General features: G+C 39.6%; 3 protein-coding genes across 3 annotated transcripts; 1 reads left to right on the top strand and 2 right to left on the bottom strand.

The window, feature by feature from the left end:
• Positions 1-1003: 1003 nt before the first annotated feature.
• Positions 1004-1628, bottom strand: LOC145782613 (zinc finger BED domain-containing protein 5-like). The gene has a single exon (XM_082594422.1). The coding sequence runs from the start codon at positions 1493-1495 to the stop codon at positions 1004-1006; it is 492 nt and encodes a 163-aa protein (XP_082450548.1). The 5' UTR covers positions 1496-1628.
• A 77-nt stretch (positions 1629-1705) lies between these two features.
• LOC145781740 (zinc finger BED domain-containing protein 5-like) lies at positions 1706-2596 on the bottom strand. Its single transcript, XM_082593410.1, has one exon. The coding sequence runs from the start codon at positions 2594-2596 to the stop codon at positions 1706-1708; it is 891 nt and encodes a 296-aa protein (XP_082449536.1).
• Positions 2597-5614: 3018 nt separating this feature from the next.
• Positions 5615-13653, top strand: LOC145781741 (uncharacterized). The gene is made up of 4 exons (XM_082593411.1): positions 5615-5776; positions 7778-7853; positions 8519-8766; positions 13191-13653. The coding sequence occupies exons 1-4, from the start codon at positions 5615-5617 to the stop codon at positions 13383-13385; spliced, it is 681 nt and encodes a 226-aa protein (XP_082449537.1). The 3' UTR covers positions 13386-13653.
• Positions 13654-17611: the final 3958 nt, after the last annotated feature.

Here is a 17611-nt window from a genome sequence, read left to right on the forward strand (position 1 = left end):
CATCCGGGAAGAAAAAGATACTACTGACTACAATAGTCGATATAGGCCTCCCAGCACGTTAATGTACGGGAAACGTTTGGTTTGGTTTTGAATCTTTATCCTCGGACTGATGAGCCTTGATTGGTTATTCCTGGTAGTTTCGCATACTTGTACAAGATCTTGACGCAGGGCCGGTTACCGAGATTGACAGAGTGAAGTTTCCGATTGTTGAAGTGTTGTTGCAGGGGAATTATTTCATCCACTAAGTGCCGCTGAATGCTCAAGCGCACACCCCGAGAGTCGAATCAGCGCCGCGTGATCTTGAGCAGGGCGCGTAACCACTGAACTAAACGTCTTCAACAAGCGTCTCTACAATCGTCTTCAACATAGCCTACTTTTCGTTACAACTTCTAATGCGAATAACGCACAACTTTAAACACAACTTTAATGTCATACTCTAATCACTCGGCTATTCATAACAGGTTTGCTTTGAGTAGAAGCTTCTAGAGACTAGGTTAATATTACATCACAAAAAATCATTCTTCTGGTCAACACAAGTCAAAGAAGTTTCGAGTATCGCACGTATGCAAAATCTTCTGGTAGTAGGTTTTACAATAAAAGATTGCATAATTATGCAATAATTAGAGGTTACTATACGGCAGTAATCGATGAAGCACCACAACAGAATTACACTATAAAATAGTTCACCTATTCTAAGACACTAATGTAACCTGTCGGCTGCGCATATTGATTGTGACAATAATCTATAACAGGGGTTCCCAACCTTTTTATGTTCTCGTACCACTTAGCCACCATGGATTGTCAACACGTACCACTATTTTCAAAACAACTAATTTCATCCAATATTAAATTATTTGCAAGATGATGAAACTGGATGTAAAGTCAGCGAAAGTAGCAAAATTAGCAACAAAACTTCACAGAGTCCATTACACCACACAGCACAGAACGCATCAGAATAACAAAGAAAAAGACACAACCAAACACAAACACAATACAACTAAATTTAATGAGATTTTTGTTTTTGTTTATCTTTCACCAGTTGATCGATGCGTGGCATAACTTTGCTAATAGCACATCGGAAGTCATGTTCAGGGGCACATATTCGGTTTCGATTTTTTGATTTGATGTTCATAAGAATAGAAAATCCCTGCTTGCATTCCCAAGTAGAAGGAAAAATCAGTAGTTGTGGAACAGCGTGGGAAGCTAGCGTTGGGTATGAAGAAGCCATACTAAGCCAAAAGTTTATTGCAGAACATTCTTTGAGTTGTTTTTTTGCTGTCTGATCCTCCAGCATGTCTATCAGTTCCTCTTGTTCCCCTGTACCGACAGGTAGGTCGGCTGGGTCCACTGAGAAAGGATCTGTGATGTATGGGCAGCTTGTGGTATCTGGAAAGTAATGCTGCAATTCAGCAGTTAGCAGCGAGAGGTGCTGGGTAATTTCTCTGGAAAAGTCATCACTGATTTCCATTTCAAGGGCTGACAGAAATTTAAACATACCATAGCGCTTGTTTTCCACATTTTTTCTCCATAATTCCACCTTTCGGATAAAAGCTCCCAGTTTTGAAACAAAGTCTACGACAGTGCAGTTTTGCCCTTGAAATGACAGATTTAAATGATTGAAAGCTTCAAATATATCTGACAAATAAGCCAATCTGGCAATGAATTCCTCGTCCTCCAGATCGTTTTGAAATTCATGGTCTTTCTGTTAGAAAAATAAAAGTAATTCATTCCTCATTTCAAAAAGACGCTTAGTTGTATTTCCTCGAGAGGGCCAGCGCACTTCTGTGTGATAGAGGAGACAAGTGTGGTCTGAGCCAAGATCTTCACAAAGAACCTTAAACAATCGAGTATTTAAAGCTGATGTTTTAACAAAATTTACGATTTTGACTACCCTGTTCAAGCACATTAACAACTTTGCAGGAAGAACCTTTGTGCAAAGAGCAAACCTGTGTATGAAACAGTGAACTCTTATGACGCGAGGTGACACAGCTTTGACATGGGCTTGAAATCCAGACTTTCTACCGAGCATAGAGGGAGCCCCATCTGTCGTACATCCGACAAGATTTCCACAATCCAGTTCATTTTCCTTGAAAAAATTATCCAAAGAGTTGAAAATATCTTTTCCTTTTGATGTAGTGGACACCTCATGATTCAACAATAATTCCGTTTTTACAGTATCGTTCTGTGTAAAGCGGACGTAGACAAGCAGTTGGCAGCAGTTTGTGACATCTGTGGATTCATCAAGTTGTAAGGCAAATCCAAACTTTGAATCTCTTACTCCTGCAATCACTTGGTCAGTGATATCAACTGACGTTTCCTCGATGCGTCGTTTCACAGTATTGTTAGAAAGCAATACACTATCCAACTTTGCCACTGAATCTTCTCCAATCAAATTTCTGACTAATATCTTTGCTGCTGGCAAAACAAGTGACTCGGCAATGACATGAGCTTTTTTGTTTTGGGCCATCAGAAGAGATACTTCATAGGATGCCTTCACAATTCCGGGATTATTTTGGTAAAACTGGCCTGTGTGATCCATGCGCTGTCGCTTCACGTTCTCCCCAAGTCGCTCAAAATAACTCTTATCTCGATTCATCTTATCTGCATGATTGGACTCAAGATGCCGCTTAAGCAAACTTGGTTTCAAAGCTGCATTTGAAAGGGTTTTCATACAGATCACGCACTGAGGTAAGCTATCTCCACGATGTTGAATAGCAATGAAGCCATACTTAATATAATCTGCGGTTCTGCGCTATACTTTCGCTTCGACATTTTCAAATATTTAGACAAAACTGTAATGCTGTTCAGGATTCAGCCACTACACGTCGGAAAACCAACATCAGAATAAACGCAATTCTGCAATTGCACAGACCACATTGCACACGTAATAGTTTCGTCACAGACACCATTAAGTTCGCACAGCAGCATTGCATTAATAACAATGACAGCAGGGAGCAAGATCGACAACAGTAGCTTACTGAGTGCAGAGAATTTAATACGGAAAGAAATAAAAGTGTTGTTCGCATATTTTAGAAACTCAAAATTAAATAATTGTTGCAATAGGCCAACTTTATTTGACAATACTACTACATATCACATGCAACGGAGAGCTGCTCGCGTACCACCTGAAAAGCTCCCGCGTACCACTAGTGGTACGCGTACCACCGGTTGGGAACCCCTGATCTATAACGTAACAGATTCACTCAATACTTTATGTTTTAACTATTGTATCAATGTTGGTGTTATAAGTGTTTTGTGGCAGGCTGACTGTAGAGTTGTGCATGATTGATTGCCTGGTTTATTTTGTTGTGCAATAATCAAGTAAGTAATCACAACGGAAAGCTGTGAAATGACCATGACGGTCTTCGAGTCAAGCATTCGGGTGGAGTCGGAGTTTGCCCGATTATATCAGAAAATGGAGTGAATTTGGAGCTTCATTTTTTGCAAAAGCTGGTGCAAAAGTTTCGTAGTGGTGTGGATTCGTAATTGGGTTCAGCAACTTGATTGCATTTTAGTTAAACAAACTAACTCCAGCTATATTCTAGTTTTGTTTGCAAAAGGAAAAAAACTTTCCCCACGGTTTTCGCACTCAACTATCCGCACTCGGATCCGTTGATTTCGACACACCATTTTACCAAAAGTCCTGTCACCTCCTGTATTTAGTTATTTTTCTATCTAGTATTTATTTTATAAAACGTTTTATTTTTCAAAATAAAAAGATTTCTGAACTGTTGCTGTTAAAACAGGAGGGGATCCAACGAGTTGTCTTAGAGGGGAGGAGAGGAAGATTGCAACAAAATACAATGATGTGTAGATCTACAATACTATGACCTTGCAAATATACCGTAAATAAAGTTATCATACTTTTCTGTGTTTTAAGGGGGTGATCACCCCAATCCCCCTGAATCCGCTACTGTTTCATAAAGCCATCTATGCTGTATATTAGCCTATAGCTGTATTATTATAGCTGTATATTATAGCTGTATTATTATAGCTGTATGTTATAGCTATATTATAGCTGTATATTATAACTGTAGTATTATATGTATATATATTATAGCTGTATTATTATATGTTGTAGCCTATTACCTATTGGGATATATGGCTTTACGGCTACATACGTAGGGTGGTCCTGCAATAAAGACAAAGAAATTTTACAAAACTTAACCAAACCGGGTCTCTGTTTAAAAAGATTAAAACAAGACAATATAGCCTACTATAAACGTCTTGGCCATGTAATAAGAAAGCAAAAACTGGGACATCTCTCTAAAAATGGTAAAATTTTTGGAAAGCGGGCACCTGGCAAACAAAGACAAACTCATCAGAAACAATTTAACACCAAGGCAGAAGCAATCATTCATACAGCATATATCATAAGATAACTTATGCTGCGTAGGCACACATGTTACTCGCCCACACCTGGAAACAGTAGCTAGAGTTTAACCTACATCCTTTCGTCTTTCCAAGCAGGTGTAAAAAACAACAAACTCTCACATGTCATGGCAGGTAGCAAAAATTGCTACGTTTTGCAACTATAGTACTGATAGAGATATAATCCTAGTATTTCTTTAGTTGTCTTTGGCGTCGCCCTTATTAAATGAAACAGTGACTATCCTTTATGATTGAGAATATCGATCTTTACCTTGAGTTAGCGTATTTAGACTGAATTTAAATGTCGTTAAAAATAGGACTTTGCCAATGACATTGACAATCGACTATTTTTTCTACAAAACAGCCAAATGTATTATGTCTGCAAATCTGGCAACTCTGGCTGGAATTAGGTTGCTTAATAAAGTAGAAGCTTATCAAAAAACAAATTTCGGTTTGAATTTCTCTGTGTTAGGAAGGATTACAAGTTATCAATGCCCAGACAGCAAATCAACTGTTTTTTACATTGATTCAAGTTGAATCAATGTAAAAAACGGTTGATTTGATGTCTGGATGGTCCCTTAGAAAAGATGCGACCGAAGGATCGAACCTACAAAGCAATTAAAATAGCCAAGTTCCATATAACTTAATTTTGTTGGAATAAGCTTTCGCCACCATTGATGAAGACTTTTCTGCTGTTTATTCAAATATAGCTGATTTTCTGAAAATCGGAAATTAATTTCACTATTTAACTCAAACTAAGGTGTTTTCAATGATTTTTTTTTTCAAAATGGTTTTTATGATGTAAGCAAATACAGAGCAGAATTATGTTAACAAGTGAATGAAGAAATAACAGTTCATCTCTCAAGTACATGTAGCTCTACACAAAGTGAAATTTACATGACTTTTGACTCTTTTTTTATTTGTTTAAAAATAATGTCTAAAAAGACATTATTAAAAGATAACTACGGACAGTGGCCAGTGCTTCGATCTTCCGATCTCTTCAGCGTAGTAAAATGAAAAGTTGTCGTGAGAAGATGGATTCTGAGAGTCCTATGAATGTTTGCTGGTACACCCCTTCATTTTTTGAATCAGAATTATGTTGTTTGAGTTAGTGCTCATTTTAAAACAAAATGCATTGGGTCAGCACCTGCTATTTTTTTATTTTTAGAAACGCAAAATATTAGTTGCTACATCACTGAAGAGTAGCCAGATGAAGATATATCGATTGTTCTTATGTGTAGGTATGATAGCGTATTGTCTCTCCGCTCCAACCGATGACAAGCATTTTGTATGCAAGCAAGTTTCAAATATCTTCAGAACAAACGAAGAAAATGCAGTTACACCAGTTGCAAATAAATGCAACCGTATATGTAAGTCCGGCAAGAGAGGCCCACCAGGAATACAAGTAGGTACCGTATCATTTTGCAGTATAGAAATTTTTTATCGTATAATAATGATATTTATATTTTAGTCTATTGCGAGTTGCGACAATGTAGGCCTACATTACATGCCGATCACAGATGCAACAAGAGGGGTCAAAAAGGTACTTTTGGGCCTTGACCAGGCATGATTTCAAGGGCCTGTAACATTTCCAAGACGGCCAGGAATTTAAATGAACTGCCTCTTATTTGTTGGACATAGTGCTTTTTCCTGAAGAGCCGCATGTTGTTTGGAGGTGTCGACATTTTGATCATCAGCCAGGACATGACATCTTGGAAACTTTCTCTCCAAAAACAAACTGCTGCATATATCAGAAGTAGAAATAAGCCTCCTAACGCACGTCAGCATGTAACCTCAACGAAAGTAGTAAGGTTTAAACAATAGAAGAACAACTAGACGACATAATGACCATTCTTATACTGTACAATTAAATAAATGTTTCTCCCCACTAGCTCAGTTGTTTAATCGTCTTACTTTATAAACGAAGAGACTTCAAGATTAAGCCCGCCGATTCGACCTTCGGTACGTGAGCTTAAAGGGATAGTAAAGGAAAAACCTGACTTGGCGATTATACACGTTCTTTGTGTTTAACATGCTACCATAAAACAATTTTCAATAAAATTTTGCCCCATTGCGGCCTGATCAGCATTTCGCGCGTACTTTTGTCAGAGCTTTCAAAACCAGAATGGGCCTGAGCAGCGAAGCGTGCGACTGTACAGTCTACGTAATAAAAGACGAGCAATCAGTTGATCACGCAACAGTTGTTACTGCCGGCGATTTAACTGTAGGCTATGTATGTATGTACATCAAAACATCAGATTTCAACGTCAAAACATCAGACAGTTTGCTCAAAACCTCAAATCTGATGTTAAAACATCAGATGTTGTAACGTGGCTTTTGTTATTGCGGTCTTTTGTGACGTATTCACGAGCTGTGTTTGCACTGTTTTGTCATTTTGAAAAAAAATGAAAATAAATGAAACTCTGGACTTTGGGCCTTGCCAGCGCCATTGAAAACAAATTTTTTTAGGTAATTTTTTTTGAAATGTATTCTTGAATGTTCAGTTTACGCATTTCAATGCTTAATTTCCGTTTGAAAATTTCATTTAGTATGCCTTTAAGCAACGCATTCAAGAAAGATCTTCATTCAGCGGCATCTTTATGGATGGGATGATTTAGAAACAAATCACTTCAACAATCAAAAACTTCACTCTGTTGAACTCGGTGACTGGCCTGCGTCAGTGGTTCAAAGCCTCTACAAAGATGCGAAACTGCTAGGCCTAACCTCTCAAAGAAGCTCAATTCTAGGATAAAGATTTCCGCTATCAATAAATCGGAGTCCTTTTCCCAAGATCAAACGTTCATATGGGTAAAGTGGAAATCTCTGAGCCGGCATTAGTCGTATTAAAACGCGGGTTCAGTCCAAATACATGTTTTCATGCCCCGGAGTCCCAAGCCATGAACCTTTTTCTTGTGTACATCCAGCTCACCATCCAACGCAGAAAGTGGACGTTTGGGTGCTCAACAATGTTGATTTATTGAATTTTTATCCTCGGACTGAGAAAACTTTTTTGTGAGCCCCTGGCAGTTTCGCATACTTGTAAAGGCTTTGAACCACTGACGTCGATCAGTCAACGAGTTTGCCAGAGTGGAGTTTCCGATTATTGAAGTGTTGCTGTATATGAATTATTCCACCTACTAGATGCGGTGAAAGGGAGCTGTGCTTAAAATACGTTGCTCAAGTACAAACCCCGGGAGTCGAACCAGTGTCGCATTGGTCTTGCAGTTTATTCGTTCATAAAGTCAGACGCTTAACCAACTGATCTAGAGGAGAGGAATAAAGTATCAACTTGTGAATTTTATCAATAAAATTTAGAAGACTGTATAGAAGAAAAACACGGGGCCCTGCATATAGCCTATGACTTAAGAGTGCCGTATGAAATAACTGTTTGTCATTTACATAACAGGGTCCACCAGGAATTCAAGCACCAGCTGACACAGAAGAAATTCGACAATTGAAAGAGCAATTGAATAAAATAAGCAGTAAGCTTAACTTAAGCTATTTACTGTAACATGAAATCTTAAAGCATTAACAATTCTATTTGAATAAGTGTTGGGCCTGATGGTTGCACCTAACTTGAAAACCTGAGATAGCGCATGACTGAGCCAGTTTAGTTTTTCTGTATTTATTAGCTCTGCTATCTGCATTGAGCATTTTTTGCATTTGCTACAATTTATTACTTGAATAATAATAAATAGGCTACCGTACCCTACTCGCCGTTGGCGGTGGGATGTCGCAACGGATAAGGCATTGGCTTTCCAATTATGCAAAAATGGTTCGACTCTCGGCTTCAGCTGGTTGTTGAAAACACCGCTCACCTCTACCCAGGGTGTAATAAATTGGGTGGGCGTAGTTGCTGAAGTAAAGGCGGCCGTGAGAAAGGAACTGGCCACCCAACTCTCCTTAGTGCCGAAGGCTTAGTACAATGAGAGCCTTATCTTCTCATACCCGACACTTGAATCAAGTATGGGATCCCTTTACCTTTTACTCGCCGTTATAGCCTAATGCAGTTCATTCTTTTGAGCTTTATTGGTTAGTTGCACAGAGTTGTTCAAAACATGACTAAAACCAAAAATGTTTTTTTAATGTGCTACTGCTACCCTATTGTTAATTTATTTCGATAAACGAAACATAGTTCGCATTTCAGACGAGCTGAAGTGCTACGATGGAATGGTGATGAATGGACACTGCTATCGACTCTTATACAGAGTAGCAGAGCTGGTTAACCATGACCAAGCCAGGTTGCTCTGCTCTTTCCATGGAGGAATATTGCCTGAAATAATATCAGAGGAAATGTACGAGAAGCTGTTCAGTTACATAAAAAGAACTTGGAGCATAAACTTACTCAGCAAAAAACTAAATTATGTTCAAGTCCATTTGGCTTCAAGATATCAGGTTTGATGTTATGAAACACATAGTAGTAAAATTTTATTGGTTGCCGCGAGGAGGCCTAAAGAAATTGGTAAATGCAAGCCCAACATAAAAAGATAACAACTAAATTTACTGTAGGCCTGTAGCATAGTATATGTAGGCTACCACAATATTAGCATCATAGCAAGGGAAGGTTGCGAAGTGACCAATAAAGGTCTTCAAGTCAAGCAGCCACACTCAGACTTAGGCTAATGCCTAACAGTGATAAGTAGGGCAACCAAAAGTCAATAAAGTCAAAATTTTTCTGCCTTGTTCAAAGTTTATAAAACGTCCATAAACTAAATTTCAGGCTGACACGAAAAGAGATTGCAAAGTTATTAAGTAAAAAAAAGTCAAATTTTATGGTTAGGTCAAAATTTTCTTTTAACGTAGTTTTTCTTCTCTCTCTTGATGTGTTATAGCTACACTACAGCTAATCAACTCTCATTTCCCATTAAAAAAACTCAGTAGGAAAAAGTCTGGATTGTACAGCAAACCATGGATCACAAAAAGGATTCTGGTTTCAATCAAACACCAAAATAAGTCATTCAAACTTTGCTACAAAAAAATTGTCCTGAAAAAGTAATTTTTTACAAAAAATATAGAAACAAATAAACTCACATTAAACAAATGTCAAAACAAAACTACTTCAAGCATCGCTTCAATGAATCGAGACACGACTCATCAAAAACATGGAAATCTATCAATGAATTTCTTCAAAAAAGAAAAACTAAAACGAATACTCTTCCCAATGAACTTATTGCAGAAAACATCTCATGCCAAAATCGCGAACAAATATGCAACCAACCTACCACTTTACACATATTGGCGAAAAACTAACTTTACACTTAAAGCAAAAGTCAAACTTTGATTCATTCATGGGGCCTCCTTTAAAACGAACATGTGCAATATATGAAACTAATGAAAGTGAAGTCGAATGTCTAATAAACAAACTAAAAAAATCGGATGGACCAGATGACATCTCTTCTCGAATGTTAAAGTTATCAAAAAGTATTATTGCCCCTCATTTAACTAAACTTTTTAATGCATGCTTGAAACAAGGAATATTTCCTGACACTCTAAAAATTGCAAAAGTTATTCCTGTTTTCAAGAAAAACGCAAAAACAGATCCAACTAATTACCGTCCTATTTCCTTGCTTTCAAATATCAGCAAACTTCTAGAAAAAATCATTTGCAAACGCTTGATAAGCTTTCTTGACAAATTCAATGTGATTAATGATCAACAATTTGGATTTAGGGAAGGTCATTCTACAACGTTAGCATTAAGTAATCTTTACGAAAGACTTGAACTCAAAGAAAAAAATCATTACGTTTACCTGTTGTTTCTTGACTTAGCAAAAGCGTTTGACACCGTTAACCACCAAATACTTCTAAAAAAGCTGGAGTGTTATGGCTTGAGAGGCTTAATGGGAGGCCTTATAAAATCTTACTTACACAACCGTAAACAATGTGTTTTTGCTGATGGCTTCAAATCAAAACATGAAAATATCACATGTGGTGTTCCGCAAGGATCTGTACTTGGACCATTGTTTTTTCTGCTTTACATAAATGATTTGCCTCTTAAATAAATAACAACTTTCGATTCTCAGCTGTTTGCTGATGACACTGTTTTATTTACTTCAGCAACATTTATTTTGCAATTGCAACAAAACAGTGAAATTGAGATGCAGCGTATCACTGATTGGTGCAATGCAAACAAATTATGCATCAACTACTCCAAGACGTTTTACATGTTAGGCCTTGAACGAAAAGGGAGATCCACTTCTAAACTAAATGTAGTCTTAAACAATACAAAAATTCAAAATACAAACAACATCAAATATCTTGGCATATTTCTTGATGACAAACTAAGTTGGAATTATCACATTGAAGATCTGCAGTACAAAATTTCAAGTTTTTAGGTCAAAAAATTGGTTGCCCTAGTGCAGAGGTTTTCAACCAGGGTTCCGCGGAACCCTAAGGTTCAGCCAGTAAGTCTAGGGGTTCCGCAAGTTTACATTCAAATCCGAGAGTCGATTTTATTATTATATGCATATTGCATATTGTTTAAATGTAATCAAATATTGATTAGGTTTGCCACTATTAATAAACTTGCTGCACTTTAACACTTTCGCTGCGATCCCGAATTTTCGTTGTTTTCTTGTGGTGCGATTACCTTTAACTTTTTGCTTTCCCGCCAAATTTCGTCGACATGTTTTCTTCGCATCAAGGAGTTCGTATCAATCAAACGATGTTTTTTGCATAAGGCAATTAAATTATTGAACAGTGGTTGCTCGAGCTTTTGGAATGTTTCATTGGATTCCAAGGTTGAAAACCACTGCCCTAGTGATAAGAGGCTAATTAAAAAAAAGAATAGTGAAGATGTGTGGAAGATGACAAGGAATTAAGAAATTGGTAGCCTATCTGTATATTAAAAGTCTGTTTTGTGATTTGGGACACACAGTGACTGAAAATGGCAGATGCAATGCGGAAATATTGAGACGAAGAGAAATAGCAAGAAACAACTCAGTAACAATGAAAAAGATTTCAAACAACACGCTAAATTAATATCAACACTCGAAAACGAATTATGGAATGTTATATCTGAACTACGTTACCACACAATGCAGAAACATGGACATTATCATCACAAATGGTAAAACAGCTTGAGATATTTGAATGTGGATTTGTAGAAGAATGCTTCAAATTTCATGGAAGAATAAAACTACAAACGAAGATGTACAATTACTAAAAGTACAAATCATCATGGAAGTTCTACAAACAATTAAAACAAAAAAATTGAAATATTTTGGCCACATGATTCGCAATAATTCTATTCAAAAAACCATTCCTCTGCTGAGTACCAAGCAGAAACGAATTTTAATTCACCATTTTAAAGGTGTTTAGTATGACCCTATAAAATTTCATGAAAGGATAACATCACAACGAAGATGTACTATATCGAATGCAAACCAAAACGGAAATTCTACAACAATTAAAACAAGAAAATTGAAGTATTTTAGCCACAAGATTCTCAATAATTCTATTCAAAGACAACTACTCGAAGGAAAAATGAATGGAATACAATATAGAGGCAGACCACCAAGAATTTGGGCTAATGATGTTAAAGACTGGCCAGGACTTGATCACAAAACTGCGAAAGAAAAATTTCACAACAAAGAAACTTGGCGCTTCATTGCCTCCAACCCTCGACGAGAGGAAGGAACTTAATGATGATGAGAAAAATTAATGTTTCAACGAATGACATCGTTTGTAAATAAGCGTTCAATGTCAACGCTCAACGCCGACTTCAAATATGGTTTTCGTGCCAATCCTTCAACGAGTAGTGCTGTTCTAAATATTCTTACCTCAACATACGAACAAATGCGGACAAACTCTTGCATAGATTTTATCATTACGGAAATTCGAGGAGTTGCTAATAATTCACTTTTTTTTTTATATTTGACAAACCGTAAATAATAATTGTCATCGAAAGTAATAATAATATTAATAATGTGATGTTCTGTGTGTTATAGAAATATTTTATCTAAATAATTTCTGAATATATTTTTAAAAGTTAGGTAAAAATCTCTTTAATTTTTGTTACAATCAATATGCGAAGCCTCACGACATTATGTCTTCACCAAGCGTACTGTTGTAATTGTATAATTGTTACGAAATGTTGTTATCGGTTACTGTCCTAAAGTGAATTTTGATTGCAAAATCCTTATTATGTGACGTATTTCTAGAAGTTTCTGCATACGTGCAAGGCTAGAATGTTCTCTGGCTTGATTATGACGTCACAAAGATGTTTACGGGTAGTAAAACTTGACCAGAACAATGAGTTCTTATGATGTAACATAATCGTACATTCTCGAAGTTACTATAAATAGACCAAATAAACCTGCTATAAATAGAGGCGTAATTTGCATAATTTATTGTAATTAGAATTATAGACGTAGAGAGTATAGTAGATAATAATCGTTGATTGAGGGTTGAAGTTATTGAATACGAGTAGATGAGAGTTAACGCTATTCTAAGTTGTTTTCGATGTTAGAGTTATATGAGAAGCTGTGAGTGAAGTAGGCTACGTTAAAGTCAATTAAAAGAGTTACAAGCATTGGAATCAATTGCTGTTCACTGTTACTTTGATATTTGTTGGGAATGTTGAGCCATTAGTTAAAGTCCTTCAAGAATTTTCATTTATCATCTCGCTAGTAGAACTATTCGACCATTTAGTTGACTTCTTTCCGTTGATATCCCACTAAACTACGTCATCAATATTTCCAAAGTCTCTTTCCTGGTAAGAGGTAGAAAGAATCGTTACAATTTTGTTTGATGCCCATATTTTTGGCGATAAAAAACTGCATTGCACACTCCAACGCAACCGAATTATTAATTATTTGCAGGGTGGAAGAGTTCTTCTTCGCAAAGGTAAAACAAGCTTTTTGCGCTGGTTTCCGGGTTACCCTAGGTCTACCTCAGGATATTCCTACATGTTCATGGAAATTCCTACCAAACCAAACCATCCAAAAAACAACAAAGGAATGTTCAATTCCCTTGGCTCACATCCTGCTGCCGTTTTGTGCCAGTTTGAATTGTAGTCTTTGTCCATTTATTCATAAATGTTAGTTTTGAAACTGCAATAGTAATCATGTAATTACAATACGTAGAATAGTGTGCATATAGGCTACAGTAGTAAGTAAATCGGACAGCATATACTCTATTAACAAAGAAAATTCGTTTAACGTCAACCATCTTAAAGCCTCACGACATCATGTCTTGACCAAGCGTACTGTTGTAATTGCATAATTGTTACGAAATGTTATTATCGGTTACTGTCCTAAAGTGAATTTTAATTGCGAAATCCTTAATATGTGACGTATTTCTAGAAGTTTCTGCATACGTGCAAGTCTAGAATGTTCTCTGGCTTGACTTGCCAGGTGTAGGTTGTTATGACGTCACAAAGATCTTTACGGGTAGTAAAACTTGACCAGAACAATGAGTTCTTATGATGTAGCATAATCGTATATTCTCGAAGTTACTATAGACCAGCGGTTCTCAACCTGTGGTCCGCGGGCATTTGCCTGGTGGTCCGCGAGAAAAGTCTGAAATTGTTGTTTTTTAACCCTTTGCATAAAAGTTGTTAATTTTATCAAGGCTCATCCACTAAATTGTCGTCTCTTTGCTTCATTATGTTCGAGGGGGGGAGAACAGTGACCTTCACGCGGTCCCCCCTGTAAGTAGCATCATAAAAAATGCGAAACGAAGATTGTCAAAACCGAACCTCGACCCGGAACGCTCAGCACAGGACCCCACGAGAACCGCTCTTTTCAGAGCGCGGCAGTTCCACTGTCGACAAGTACCGTCGTCCCACCATCTTACAGCTGAACGCTGAGGGCATCACATCCAGCAAGACTGATTGACAAGAGCTCGCTCATAAGGACCGAGCTCTTGTCATCCTCCTCCAGGAGACCCACTGCACTTCTGCAGACAAGCTAGTAATTCTACACTACTCACTAGCTGGGTTTACCCAAAGCAGGAAACATGGCCTTGCCACGTTTGTCCATGAGAGCTTAAACTGGACGCTTGCAAACTCCTCCGCCAATGAGGAAATAGAATGGGTTTGTGTGAGCATTGAAAATTACAACATCATCAATGTATACAAGCCATCATCCTCACGCCTGAACCCATCATCTATACACGCTTTCCCCTCACCCAGTATCTATGCTGGTGACTTTAACTGGCAGCACACCGACTGGGGTTACAAGTACATCAACAGCGACGGAGAATGCCTGGCTGCTTGGGCTGCAAACAACAACCTCGCCCTCCTTTACAATCCAAAAGATCCAGCCAGCTTCTGGTCCGGACGCTGGGAGACGGGCACAAACCTTGACCTGGCCTTTGCAAGCATGGATACAGACAGCTCTCTTCCTGACAGACGTATGCTAGAGAAGTTCCCACGTTCCCTACACCGACCTTCGCTTAGTCTCTCCCATCCCAAGTGCCCCAGTGAAGCGATGGAACTTCAGAAAGGCCAATTGGAATCGCTACAGCCTCATAACCAATCAAACCGCGGCGGAACTACCCTCACCTTCTACCGCCAACGTGGATGAGGCTTACCAAGACTTCTGCCGTGCTATCAAATCCGCAGCTAAACAAGCTATCCCTCGCGGCCGCCGAAAGAACTACACACCGTGCTGGGATTCAGAGTGCGAAACTTTATACCGCTTTTATATTCGTGCCTCACCAGGTGCTGCCTCTATCTCAGCCGCAACAAGACTGCTTGATCGCCGGGACTCACTGAGGCTAGAGCGATGGAAAAACACCGTCAACACTATCGACTTTGCACACTCTAGCCGGATAGCATGGAGTACTGTCAACAACCTTACGGGCCGTTCAGCACGCCCTTCCCGCCAATGCCCCGTTACTGCCAATAACATCGCATCAGAACTAGTGAAAAACGGGACCCACAAAATAGGCGACCGTAAGTTCTCCAAACTTGTAAAGAAGGAAACGTCTGATCTGGAAAATCCCAACACCAGACGAGGAAAGCATTTCTGGTGAATTTACGCCCGATGAGTTCACCGCTGCCCTACAATCAATTAAGACCCGTAAGGCCCCTGGTCCCAATAACATCTGCCCCGAACTTGTACTCCATGCTGGCACCGCCATGAAGTCTTGGCTGCGCAAATTCCTGTCTTCCTGCTTATGCCAACTCAAAATCCCCAAAATTTGGAGACGAGCCAAAGTAGTCGCGATCACTAAGCCTCATAAGCCACAAGAGGATCCGAAGAGCTATCGACCTATATCTCTTCTCTGTATCCCTTTTAAAATCTTCGAACGTCTTATCTACACTAGAGTCGAACCAATTATAGACCCACTCTTGCCCCGGGAACAAGCTGGTTTTCGACGTGGAAGATCTACTGTAGACCAAGTCACCCTCATGACTCAAGACATCGAAGACTGCTTTGAGGCAAAGAAGAAGGCTGGTGCTGTGTTCCTTGACCTCACAGCCGCATACGACACCGTATGGCACCAAGGCCTCACCTGCAAACTCCTCCACCTGCTCCCGGACAGGCACATGGTCCCCATGATCATGGAGCTCGTTTACAACAGAAGACCACCGGAAGTGGTAAACCAAGCAGGTTACGACGCCTTAAGAATGGCGTCCCTCAGGGACGTGTCCTGGCCCCCCTTCTGTTTAACATCTACATCCACGACTTGCCAATCACGGTATCCGTAAAGTACGCCTATGCCGATGATTTTACACTTGTCGAATCAATGGGATACATTAGAAGAGACTCTAAACCAGGACATGTCGACACTTTCGGCATACCTCCAGAGATGGAGACTGAAGCTCAGCGAAACCAAAACAGTGACGACAGCCTTCCACTTAAACAACCGGGAAGCGAAGCGTGAGCTCAAGATCAACACCGATGGAAAAACCCTGCCCTTCTGCCCAAACCCTAAATATCTAGGGGTAGTCCTGGACAGGTCGCTCACTTACCGTCAACATTTGGAGTCAATACGCAAAAAGATCTCAACACGCACAGCTTTACTAAGGGGTCTGGCCGGCTCAGGCTGGGGAGCCGGAATCGATACCCTGCGCATTGCCACCATCGCGCTAGTTCACGCTCCAGCAGAATACTGTGCATCTGTCTGGAGCCGCAGTGCCCACTGCCATCAAATCGACACTGCCATAAACGACGCCTTGCGTATCGTGACAGGATGCCTGCGACCTACACCATCGGAAAATCTCCCTGTCCTTGCAGGCATCCAACCAGCTGAGCTTCGTCGCAAAGAAGCTATCCTTTCTCTTTCTCGTCGCGCTACGAACCCCAACCACTTGCTCTACTCAAGTCTCTACGAGTCTGTGAACGAGAAACCTCAGCGACTGAAATCGAGACACCCATTTGTACGTGCCGCACAACTCCTGATGAAAACCGCTGAAGACCAATCCATCAGTGCGGTTACCTGGGCGGACCACCAATGGAGCTCGGAGTGGAAGAAGAACTCCTCAAGACTCCAAAGTTTCATTTCCGACACCAGCAACCACCCAACCGTAATGCATTTGCCAAGGAAGGCCTGGGTGCGGCTCAACCACCTGCGTACTGACGTCGGACTATTCCGCTCCAACATGCACAAATGGGGGATGGCTCCATCCGCGATTTGTGAGTGTGGCAAGGAGGAACAAACCGTAGACCACACCATCTGTAATTGCGCCATTTACCATGCGCCAAATGGTGTACGTGGTCTGCGTGAACTGGATGACAAATCAATTCAATGGCTGCTCGACACCTGCCCAAACATCTAGACCGCGCCACCGCCACTGCCCAGTGCCCAAGGGTGGTAAAAGGCAGAGCCCCTCGACCCCTGGAGTGGCGAAGAAGGTTCAAACGAAGAAGAAGATTATGTTCGAGTAAGGATCTTGATCATGAACAGCTACTGATGCATATTCAAGTTTGCTGGTTATCAAGGGGAAAAGTGTTGAACCGACTGTTGGAGTTACGTGATGCTGCGAGGGAGTTTCTTGGAGAAAAGATCCCAGCTTGTTGCTCATTTCAACGATAGCTTTTGGGTTGCTGTTCTGGCTTATTTGGCTGACATTTTTGAACAACTGAATAAACTTAATTCATCGCTGCAAGGAAAGCAGACAAATTTAATTACCCTCAGTGATAAAGTGTCTGCTTTTACGAAAAAACTTTATCTTTGGAGGACAAGATTATTGCAGGGCAACTTTGACATGTTTTAACGTTCGCGTTTTGTCGCTTCTACCTTTTTCTCGACTTTTGCTATGTTGACGTGTATTGTTTTGATATGATGGTCA

This window comes from Aplidium turbinatum, chromosome 13, assembly GCF_918807975.1.
Source record: "Aplidium turbinatum chromosome 13, kaAplTurb1.1, whole genome shotgun sequence".
Lineage (NCBI taxonomy): Eukaryota > Metazoa > Chordata > Ascidiacea > Aplousobranchia > Polyclinidae > Aplidium > Aplidium turbinatum.

Coding starts and splice junctions, on each gene's coding strand:
- LOC145782613 (XM_082594422.1), bottom strand. CDS start 1,495: ATGTTTAAATTTCTGTCAGCCCTTGAAATGGAAATCAGTGATGACTTT.
- LOC145781740 (XM_082593410.1), bottom strand. CDS start 2,596: ATGAATCGAGATAAGAGTTATTTTGAGCGACTTGGGGAGAACGTGAAG.
- LOC145781741 (XM_082593411.1), top strand. CDS start 5,615: ATGATAGCGTATTGTCTCTCCGCTCCAACCGATGACAAGCATTTTGTA. Junction 7,854..8,518: donor GCAATTGAATAAAATAAGCA/GTAAGCTTAACT, acceptor TTCGCATTTCAG/ACGAGCTGAAGTGCTACGAT. Junction 8,767..13,190: donor ATTTGGCTTCAAGATATCAG/GTTTGATGTTAT, acceptor AATTATTTGCAG/GGTGGAAGAGTTCTTCTTCG.